The sequence below is a fragment of the Zophobas morio genome, unplaced genomic scaffold, assembly GCF_036711695.1.
Source record: "Zophobas morio isolate AGI-343-1 ecotype UQ-CSIRO unplaced genomic scaffold, CSIRO_AGI_Zmor_V1 ptg000006l, whole genome shotgun sequence".
In the NCBI taxonomy this organism is placed as follows: Eukaryota; Metazoa; Arthropoda; class Insecta; order Coleoptera; family Tenebrionidae; genus Zophobas; species Zophobas morio.
In genome coordinates, this window is record NW_026972111.1 from 7,261,097 (window position 1) to 7,273,124 (window position 12,028).

General features: G+C 32.4%; 1 protein-coding gene across 1 annotated transcript; it reads right to left on the reverse strand.

Annotated features, from left to right (window-relative positions):
- Positions 1-2,602: 2,602 nt before the first annotated feature.
- Positions 2,603-9,234, reverse strand: LOC135123786 (fibronectin type 3 and ankyrin repeat domains protein 1-like). Its single transcript, XM_064048662.1, has 3 exons — positions 9,037-9,234; positions 8,293-8,981; positions 2,603-2,706 (listed from the first exon to the last, which is right to left on the reverse strand). The coding sequence occupies exons 1-3, from the start codon at positions 9,213-9,215 to the stop codon at positions 2,603-2,605; spliced, it is 972 nt and encodes a 323-aa protein (XP_063904732.1). The 5' UTR covers positions 9,216-9,234.
- Positions 9,235-12,028: the final 2,794 nt, after the last annotated feature.

The window sequence follows — 12,028 nt, forward strand, 5'->3', positions numbered from 1 at the left end:
TAAAAAATTGATGACGTCACCGTGGTGACCGAATTTGAATTAAAATTTCGCGGCGTGAAATCACGTTTGAATAATTTGCATTTGAAAAAATTCAATCAAGAAAAATCGTTAAACATAGGCAACACGTGCACGTTTAGTTCTTTTCTGATAGGTGGTAGATCCTAGGGATTTTCTTGGTAGTTTCTAGTGGGAGGGTGGGTAGAAGATGGCCTACTTGGATGCGATGAGTCACTTTTGGTTTGTTTGGTGTGAGTAAAACCACGTGGAGAGTTTGCTAGGTTAAGTTTGGTTGGTTCGGTAGTTAATAAAAAGGGGAAGTCTTTGTTTAACGACAATTAATCGTAACGGCGACGACGTCACAGTTTTCTCAACACGCGTAGCTAATTTTTGTGGCTCCCGAAGTGGAAATATGCGAATTTTGGACGGACCACAGTTCATGTTAGGATTTTAATACTTAACTAGTTCTAACACAATTTAACAGTCAGGAATTTGTTTAGATCAAGCATTTGGTTGGAGATTGCATGAGATTCACTTACTCAGGACTCGTCCTTTGTTTATAAAGTTATGAATAAGGCTTCTGGATGCTTATACTCAAGTGTTACATTATAACGCTTCTTAATTCTACACACAAATTTGCTCATCGTTCATTTACGGCAGTTAAATCAACCTAAAGTTGTCCCACTCGGGAAAAGGGACCGTGAAAGTACGGTAGAATTCATAATATCGTGAACTGAGGTACGGGGGATTAAAAAATTTGTCCCCTTAGGCAGTCATTATCACCATATCATCATCACATCACGGAGACATTTTCTCGCAACGTGGAAAATTACATCACCGAGAAGTTTTTCTCGCAACGCCGAATACATTTTTTGTTGTTTATTTATCATATGCTTTGTTTGGGTTAAGCTGGGGACAATCCACGATATAAACTCTCAAAGCTAATGGTTTTAAGTAACCAGTCACTTGGATCAAGGCATCATTTAACATAATGTAAATTTTTTGTTTGAATCGTTGATCAAGTGTGGCATAATTTAACATCAGGTAAATTCTTTGTTCTGGAAAGAACTTTCGACCAATTTTTTCTTCAAACCTAACATCTTTTTCGGATGGTAAATTTACTGTCTAAAAAACAGGTTACAACTTTAATTTTGAAATAGTATTTTACATTATAAAATTTGTAAAATAAACAATCAACATGTTTTCATAAAAAATGTATTTTATTAACGGGAAAAACCCCTTTACATGAAAACCATCTAAAAATAATGTAGGTCTGTGATCTTTTCAGTATAATAGCACAAATGATCATAAACTAAAACTAAAGCTAAATACAATTGAAGTGGAAATTTGCTTGTTTCATTATTCCGGCGATTGAGATGCAAATCTAGTTTCATATTTACCAGTTAAATAACAAAAAAGCAAATTTTTAAACTTTGTGTTTCTATTTCAAGGATGATACAGTTTCGTCTCGAAGGTAATAATTTTTTTATGAGTGGTACTGATAGGAAGCCCATTAAGAAGAGAATAAAATTGCTTTGTAGTTGTTATATTCAATTTATTAATGAAGTGTTTTCTGAAAGCATCCCGACTTATTTCAACCAGAAGAGGCACGCGTGGATGATTTTTGATTCTTTGTAGGATGTTATCAGGGAGGCTTCTACGTTTTGAAAGTATGGACATTAGTTTGTGCAGACCGGGACACGCAAAATAATCTAAAAGATGGTTATTATTAGAATGGTTATTATTAGAATCCCAAAATTTTTCGGCAATTATATCTACATTGGAAATAACGTCACAAATAAAATACAATATGGTATTTCTGAAATAAACAGATACAGGAGCAGCATCAATGTCGAGGTGTAAAAGAAGTCTGAATAACTCACAGTAACCATATCTTTCAAAAACAGCATCAAAAAGTTTGCTATTAATTTTCAGACCGTACAATATTAAGTAAATAAATAACTCTGTTGTTGCAGATTCATTGTTGGTTTTACATATACAACGAAAAAGTTCGTGATTTTCCAGAATACTAATAAATTCCACAACACATTGACTTATCGTTTGACTTTTTTCGAGAAGCAAAAGTAATTTTTTTAATGTTAGATTTGCGCTGAAGAACCGTTCATAATAGTATTTTCTGTAAATACAAGATCGCGGCCACGGCGTAGACTTATAAAAGACGAGTTTTTCAAAAATTTCGCAAACCATTGGACAGAGCTGTTCAAAGTACTCAAAAAAAGTACTTGAAGTACCAAGTACAAAGTACTACTTGAAATAGTGTTCAAGTAAAGTACCAAGTACTTACTTGCAGCAAGAGTATTTCAAGTATCAAGTACTTTTCAGATGTACTTGAAGTACAAGCCAAGTACATTACTTCAAGTACTTACGAGTACTTGAAGTACTGGAGGTATACTTCAAGTACTTACAAATACTTGAAGTACTGAAAATGCTTCAAGTACTTTCTAATTATTTGAAATACTGTAGAATTAGATAACTTTTCCTGTTTTTTTAAAAAAGCTTAATAAATTAAATTTAAGTATACAATAATACATATTTCGCCACATAAAAAATTGCATAAGCATCAACTTAAATGCAGAATGGTAGCTCACTTATTAATAATACTAATATCCGTTTGCAAAACTCCCGCACTGTCAGTGTCAGATTTGGAAAAAATGACCTGAGTGTACTCAGTGGTGAGATGTGAAAAACCTGTACAATATGTTGCTAAATTGCAATTTAGTGACAAATTAGTAACTAAAAATAACTTGTCAAATAAAAATGTCAAAAGCACATTAACTGAAGATTTTTATCAATTCAAGTAAAGGAAGAGTATGACACACGAACGACAACGAAAGCTTTTTTTGAATCTATACTTATATAATAAAGCTGAAGCTGTTGTTTATTTGAACACGCTAATCTCAGAAACTACTGGTTCAAATTCAAAAAATCTTTTTGTGTTGGATAGTCCATGTATCATATCTACATATAGGCTATATAAAATCACGCTACGATCATTAGGAGCGAAGTAGCAATGAAAAATTCGGAAAAACGGGAAAATTATTCCTCCTTTGACAGCTTCTGTTGCTTACGCTGCTTAAACGGTTAAAGTTACGTAAAAATCATGTATGACGAAATTGTTCCCCTCTAAAAGTTCTAAAGAAAAGTCCGCGACAGCATATGTCTATCTTTTAAGGTCGAGTCAGTATAGCCTTTTTTATGGTAATGAAATTTGTTCTAAAATAATAATGCATTATGTATAAAATTCTCGCGTCACAATGTTTGTAACCGAACTTCTCCGAAATGAGTAGACCGATTTGTATGAAATTTTTTATGTCTATTCGGTAGGTCTGACAATAGGTTGTAAACTATTTTTTAAACCCCTAAGTGATAAGGGTGGCCCACCCTAAAAAATTTTTGTCTATTTTTTTGACAATTTTTTTTATTTTTATATTTCTAAGATTTGGCATCAAAAAATACACATAACCCTAAATTTTCACCTTTCTACCACCAACCCCCATTTATTAGTCATCTATAAAATAAAAATCAATTGCTGTTCCTATTAGTCTCGCTAAGACTCAAAAACGGCTTGACCGATTTGAAGAAATTTTTATATTACGGGGATTGTTTATAAATTAAAAAAATAGGGGAAACTTAAAAGAACAGCTAAAAAATCAAAAAATCCTAAAAATTTTGTATGGGAATCGCCACTTCAAATTAATTTCAATGGTTGTCGTCTAACTGAAGTGTCACACAAAACTAATTCTATCGTGCGATTGTGAAAAGTATATTGCATTTCAAATCGTTCTTTGTTTTTTCGCAAAAAAACGGATATGGAAGTTGATCAGCGTTGTGCTCATAATCAACATAATAGTCAAACATTGAAGCGAGATATTGGGTGGTATGAATAAAACTGAGTAGATACTTATATTCGAAGTACGAAGTACCTACTTCATTATTACTCTTATATACCTGAACATCTACTCTATGTACTGAGTACCTACTGGGAAACATTGTATCTCCCCGGCCACAAACTGAACATCTACGCGTTTTGTGAGCATTTAATCTAGAAATGAGCATCGGCGTGGCAAATAACTGAGCTGTCTGTAAAGTAGCTTAGAAAACCAGTAGGATCGTTTTAAGAGTGAATTTTAACTAAACATGGTGACTTTCATGAATGTGGAACGTCGTCAAAAGGTGCATTCAGTTTGAAAAATACATTAGGAGCAGGAATATCGAAAACTTTTCATGTAATTAACTTTTATTTATGCATAAATTGTGCAGTGCGTTTTTTCTAACACTGGCCATAGAGATTCCCATCTCAAGGTGTCTACCCCATACTAACTTATATTTTGGTGACTCGATTTTTGCCTTGATGGTTGAACACTGTCATTGTTGTCCTTTTTTGTTGTATCGAGATGCTACTTGAGCATCAACTGTTACTTACTGAAGTATTAGTATCATCTAGAAAAACTAGAAATATTTTGATTTGATATTCGAGTAGATACTTCGTATTTCGAGTATGAGCATCTACTGAGTTTTATTTATATCAACCATTGTCAAAAAATTGATCGAACGTTGTTTCGACAGAACTTCCTTCGCACCAAAAGTATAATGAAACATATTCAGCATTTTCGAGTTGAGTCTTTTCTTCACACAATTTTGTGATGACCTAATCAACATTTACTATCAACACGTAGGTATACCACATTGGATTGGTGCAGTGTAGTACTAAAAATAACTGTATTGTATTCCCAAAATTATCTGCGAAAATCGAGTGAGCCATTCCATCAATTTTTGGGGGGGAATAAATAAATATTCTTAACAATTTACCATGCCTACAATAACTTTAAAACGTCTGCAAGATCTCAAAGTATTCATTTTTGCAACTCTTGAGTTATTCACTAAAATAAATTGACTGATCCATATATTTTTTTGAGTCACTGTAAAAGCAAATCTAAAAAATATGAATGCAGTGATAAATTACGAAAATATACTGATGATATTTTCCACATTTTAGATAGGATTTATTCGGCAAAATCTTGAGATGACGTCTTCAAGTTTTTGGGCTTGATAAACAGATATATTTTGATTGAAAACCTACCATGTCAAACAGTAACTTCAAAACGTCTGCAATATTTCAAAATTCAGTTTTGCAATTCTTGATTCAATCAATAAAATAAATTGACTCAGTGATTAATTTTTTTGAGACACCCCCTATAAGCAAAACTAAAAAATATGAATGGAATGATAAATCACAAGTATAGTCTCATCCTATTTTGGACATTTTAGATATGATTCATTTGGCAAAAGTTTGGGTTGACGCCATCAATTTTTTGGAGGGGATAAGTAAATATATTTTGAATAAAAATTTATTATGCTTATCATATGTTTAAAACATCTGCAAGATTTCAAAGCATTCGATTTTGCAGATTCAAAATTAAATTGTAGGTGAAACGGAGTTCACGGGGTCAGCTAGTAATATATATTTTTGACCTTACTGTCCATTTCTACGCTTTTGGTGCTACAATTTGTTTGAATTACTGACAAGTTCTTTAAACACAATGAACACTTCAGCAAATCAAAAAGTTAAAATAGTTAATAAACACTTGATTTTTCATTCATTAATTTTGAAAATTTGAAATTCAAGGCGGTAATCATATAAATTTAAAAATCTTTTAGGGGATTATTTCTCATACCAACAGAATGTCATTCTGACAGTGCGGGAGTTTTGCGAACGGATATTATGTTATTTATAAACAATATTCTTCTGAAATACTTTTACATCTTTCTGTTGACACAATGCCTTCGACAAAATTAACGTCTACTTCTAATTTAAAATTTAAAATAAAATACATGACGGCGTTGTCTATGTATGCTTACTATTAATTTATAACAAAAACATCGGCGCTGTATGGTATTTTCTCAGGCTTCTGTTGCCTTTTTTTAATATTTTGAATTTTGGTTAACCACCAAAACGTTCTGATTTTTTAATAAAGTTGTGTTAAAAATATATGAATTTTATGAACCGGTTCCGTGTTTAAGTTTGTGGGTAGTTTACAGCACCCTTAATCATTACCCATTGTGAAAGTGCACAGGGCCGGATTTGTGAAAGTGAAATTTTTCAGAAAAAATTTTTAAGAGCAGTGCGATACATATACATGCTCGTGACATAAAAATGTTTAAGTCACTATGTTGCATCTTCAAAAAAAAACGTATGAATTTTTTAAATAAAAAATAAAATGCCTAAAACGAGAGTCCATTTTCAGCGAAAACTATAACTCTTGAAAAATATCAAGGTGATCAAAGTAATTAGTCGTTTTTTACTTTTGCGGTTACCAACAATGCTGAGAATTTTCTTGGAATGAGTGCCCCATATTCCTGAATATATCTGTCTACCACTTACTTATTCTAAAAATTATTAAATTAACCTAAATACTACAGTGACTAAATAGTAAACACTAATCACTACAATGTTTGTCTAACTAAGTATGTAACTTTACACTGACAAATCACAAATAATAGGTTCGTAATGCTGTTCTGTCCATTTATACAAAATTTTGTTCCTCTAATGCCACAATACTTTCAAAATTTTCCTTTACATTTTCGATTGGCTTATTTTTTATTTTTACCTGAAAACCCAAAGAAGATGACATTAGTAACTGATAACCACAATGACTTTAAGGAATGCCTAACAACGGCTTTTGCGAAAATTCAGGTAAATATGTACTAAATTTATTATTGTTAAAATATTTCATAGGGGTGTATTTATCTAGGCAATTATACTAACTAATCGCGAATTTCATTAACTTTGTATTTTTTTATAATGTGAATATGTATTTTGTTCCATTTACGGAAGCGGCCACTGACCCTTTTGGGTATCTTTACCTGATATTGTAAATACAAATGTAAATTCAGTACTTCTGTAACCGTTCTGTATTTAAATATCGAAACCGAACGCTGTCTATTATTTCACACACAACAAAACAAAGGTCCTTCGAGCAATATCAAAGTACAATTCGGTACTCATCAAAACCGTACAATCATGGTCGTATCAACTGGATCACAAAAAACATTGGTACTACGAGCCGAGTTTCACAAAACATATTTCATTTTAAACAATATTGGGTTTATGTAATAAGCGATGCAATGTAATACGTAAAGTTGTTGTACGGTAATAAATAAAATCCGCACAGGAAAGATAAATGACACTAATTAGTGTGACTTTTAAAATCATTGTTTTTCTGCATTACGTCTTTTTAAATTGTTGGTGTTCAAATGATTCATACAATTTAACAGATTATTTGAATCTGTAATGTGAGAAAATATAAGTAGTAATAACAAACTAAGTTTATATGGCTGAACCATGTATAAACAAAAAAAGAAAATTTTGTAAAAAACGAGTGTCTAACATGATAAAGAAAATTCAACTGCAAAATATTTAACATAAAATTGTGTTTAAATTCTACGAGGAAGAGGCGAATATGAAAGTGTGTACCTGCCATCAGCTATTGCTATTATAATAAAAGGGATAATCCCCTGCCGAGTTCTCCGCCCTGACCAGGCTTCTTACTGACAAATACACGGCGGGGTTAAGAAACTAATGAAAGAATAAATATCTTTTTGAACGAGTACTGAATCATTTCTCAAATATTTTCAAATCCGACCTTGCACTTTACCAGGTACGTCAACAAACCCGATTCCCTTTGGGGTACCGGGAAGGTACTGAAAAACTACCTGCAAAGTTAAGTTCCAGACCAAAATACAAAAAAGACAAAATTCATATATTCACAACTTTACATCGCTGAAAATTTTACACAGATCTCCGACCCTTCTGCTGTCGTCATCCACTCTCTAAAATTACATATTTATGACATTAATTTTCTTACCTACCTTTCTATCGGCATTATGCAAGTACCTATAAGATATCCACAATCACAGATCAAAATATAACCTCACAGGAAACAAACACGATTTTACTATAAAAATACATCTAATCAAATAATTGAATTAATAACGTCAAGTATTTAACAGACCCTATTTTGAGATGTGAAAACTTCGTAAAATAGAGACTAAAGTATTTGAAATTTCCACTTTCATACTTCAAGTAATTCAAGAGTATTTAAAATACTGAGTGAAGTACTTGGAGTAAAGTACTTGGCAATATCAAGTACTAAACTCAAGTACATTTTAGAAATACTCCAAGTACCAAGTACCAAGTACCTAAATATAAAAGTACTTCAAGTAAAGTACTTGAAGTACTTAAAGTACTTGAAGTATTACTTCAAGTACTTTTACTTGAAGTACTGAACAGCTCTGCCATTGGATCGCATTTATCCAGAACTAATTCAAAGTATTTATCTTCAGGGTCGAGTAGGATATACAAGAGCTCAGCAAAATCCGTCTTTGTCATTTCCCTTGCAAACATAAATTCCACATCGTGTTCAAGAATTTTGTTGAATAGCGGCGATTTCTGCTTTGCAAGTATTAACAAAGTCTCAAACATGATGTCACAAGGTAAATGTACATCAAACGTGTACAAAAACAAAAGTTCTTGGACGAAATCAGTTTGTTTATATTCCACAGCAAGTTCAAATGCGTTGTATCCAAATGTATCGAATAGATCAGCCCCAAAACATAAAAAAGTAGCTATAATTTCATCGTTGTGGTGTGTTCTAGGATTAAGAAGTGAGTCCAGTAATGGAGTAGTGCCGCATTCGTCTTTGATGTTTACATTAATCCCTTTTTCTAATAATGAAAGTTTCGTTAATCTTGAAGAAGCGTGAACCAATCGATCCAGGTAAGCAGTTGACCAGTCGTCCACCTCTAAGGAAGCCCCTTTTTCGATCAATACCAAGGAGAAATAGTCATTTTCTTCACGGAAATGATTAATGGCGTATTTTAGTGCTGTTTCCCCGGAGGTGTTGCGAATCTCCAGATCATCCTTATCTTGTAGTTGTAATAATAAATAATCGAATAGATCTCTCCTGAAGCGAAGTTTGTGTCAAATGTGGGTATCTATATGTAACTTTGCTTATTTACCGATTGTGTCGTATAGCCTCCTGAAGTAAGGTAAAACCGGCTTCGTTTTTTTCTCTATTTAAGGACTTCGAAAAAAGCTTTGTGAAATAGTCAACATCGTTGTTTTTGATGGCTGTTGTCAAATCTTCAACGACTTGGGAAGAGTGCACTGGAAGAATTTTATTTTCGAAACTTTCCATTGCTGGACACTAAGAAACATCTCACATACACAAAACATATGATTGATATTTTATTTTTTCATTGTTTTATTATTATCACGTATCAATCTCATCAGTTTAATCACCTATCTATGTTTATGGAAGAGAAAGTAGATAAGTGACGACCACATAAGAAACATTCTTTACAACACGTCATATATATGTAGTAAATTAGAAAACAAGTTTCATAAGACTTTATTTTAAAGCACGAATTCCAAAATTGTAATAATAAGTTTTCTACTTCGCATTTTTTTTCTATTTTAAACTTAACATTGTAGATAATTTTTAAAATTTTGGAGAATCCAATCTTACAATTAACGTGTAAAATAATTGTTTATGTCATGTAAAAAATATCATTTCGTTTTTTTGACCTTTATTTTATTTGTGATTTGACAGTGACATTTGTAATGAATACCAGTCTTGAAAGCCTAAATTATATCATTTCTATTAAAGCCTTCAATTAAATCCCACGATCCTCGAGTACATGTTTAATACTGTGTTACGACTTGAATTTGAACATTTAGTCTCGAAGTGAGCCAAGCGTTTTCCGAGACCACTTTATATTGATTGTGATCGTATTGAACATGTGCCAGTTGTGTTTATTTTATATTTGTTTGTTAGATTTTGCGAAGACGGGGTAGTGTCTAATATGCGACAGGTCTTTTGGGAATAGACTATGATGCAGAACTTAAATTCGGTTCTTGCTACAACGTCTTCGGTAGCACGTTTGTTGATTTTAAATTTGATTTATTCGGTTGACTTTGCAAATCCAGAATATGAGAAACAAATAGGTATTTGGAGACAATATCGAGATTTTTCAATTTTAGAGATTTTGTTAGGCACTTAACAACCATGTGGAGAATAACTTTTGACAAGAAGCGATTCGTAAAGAAAAGGGCCACTTAATAATTTAGAAATTGCAACCAATTTCGCGTTTAAAACCCTAATAGTGTCTCATTTTAGGCGCCGTATTACACCCAGATAACATTAGGACAGCTCTATGGCAAAATTATGATAGACTTTGAAACATGACGTACGTATACAGAAAAACCCATTTTTAAAAACACCAAATGACAAGAACAACTGCCATTTAGGACGATATTTTAATTGACAAAATCCAGTCTACACGGACACGTGTAGACTTGCGAACTTCATAAGAAATTGTACATTTATTCAAATACCAACTTTTTTCGAAAATCGATTTTAATATCTGACAACATCGCCCCCGAATTGTGTCACGTTATATGCATTACCTTGAATTTTGTACGCTGTCGAAAGTTGGGAAAACTTCAAAATGTACAGAAAAAATTACCTAAATTCTCAAACTAATGGAAAGGTAGTCGTAAGAAGTACTGGAATAAACCCAGATTTTCTAAAATTAGCAAACCAGAGCCATACTTAATTAAAATTAACTGCACTAAATTCTCTTGGCTGCAGTAACACGTTTTGATTATTTATTGACTTATTTAGTTATTTATCCACAACCAGTCCATTATGAAGGCATAATTAAATAAATATAGATTTGTTATGGGACTCATAAACTACTACTGCTGCGTAATTTATAAGACGTTAGAGAAAAACTAGAAATAATTTATTAAATAACTTATTATTATTAATATTAATACTGACATTAACAGATACAACCTAATTTACTTGATCAATTCCACCTTGTCAATTTCATAATTCATTTTGAGGAGAGCAAAACGTAAAACACGTGAACGCGTGGATTGTCAAAAGTTGGATTCTCGCTCTTTCTGAAGATTTTAAATTGACCCTTCTTTGCAATATCGATTTTATTTCGTGTGAACCCTTCAGTGTATCCCTCGGGCAGATCTAACGACTTACCTCCACCATGTCGTTTGATGGCTATTTATATTGATCATCTAAATGACCGAAGAACGTCTCACAATGCGACCTGTGTGTGAATACGTTTTAGTAATTTCAGGAAAGCAGCTTTTCTCAAGGTCACTTTATATGTTGCATTATTTTTCTCGTTGTGCACAACATTTTTTAGGATTGTGAAATTCGAAGACATTAAAACTTATAATACAGTGTGCTTTTGAAATACATATACAAAAAAAATAATAACGGGTTTTGAGTCGATAAAAACAGTTTTAGGAAACACATTTTACGCAACGTCTCGTTTTTCTCTTTCAGTCATTTTTTTAAATCTTCTATATTTTCGCCTTGTAATACTTTGCTGACAAATTTAACCTCTTGGTACTTAGTGTTTTTTGGTAAAGTATCTTGTAGCTTTTTAAATGCCATTTCACCTACTTTCCCCAGGCTATCTTCCAATTGTTTATACAATTACTCTGCTATATCCACAGCAGACTGAGTTAAGCTCAATGGTTTCTAAGTTTTTAAGATGGTAATAGATATTTACATAAAAGTCAGGAAAATGTCTCATTACTGAAGAGGAGCTATGTTGAAATACGAGGCACTTTGTACCGAGTATTTTAAAGCTCCGAGTCAAATAAGGAAATAAGACATTTTACTGACGAGTTTTGTATTAAATTTTTCCGGAAATCGCAATAAATCGCTAAAAATCGAGATTTTCCAACAAGTTTTTTAATTAATTGCGCAAAAATCTAGTTTGTCAATTTCTTGAAAACGATGGTTACAAACAAAACAATTATAAAATTTTGTGCGTACGTCAGAGCAGAGTGTGTTTATTTCATTAATTAATTATGAATACAAGCGAAAACACTGGTGAGGATGTTCCTTTTGACCTAAGCAAAGCAGCCGCTGCTGCTACAGAAGAATTGTTACCGTCGAAATCTAAGGAGCGGTAT

What these genes read in the sequence shown, in the direction of transcription:
- LOC135123786 (XM_064048662.1), bottom strand. Translation starts at nt 9,215, where the DNA reads ATGGAAAGTTTCGAAAATAAAATTCTTCCAGTGCACTCTTCCCAAGTC. An exon ending in GAGGCTATACGACACAATCG is followed by an intron (nt 8,982 to 9,036) that starts GTAAATAAGCAA and finishes ACTTCGCTTCAG; the next exon opens with GAGAGATCTATTCGATTATT. An exon ending in AGAGCTGTTCAGTACTTCAA is followed by an intron (nt 2,707 to 8,292) that starts GTAAAAGTACTT and finishes CATATTGTACAG; the next exon opens with GTTTTTCACATCTCACCACT.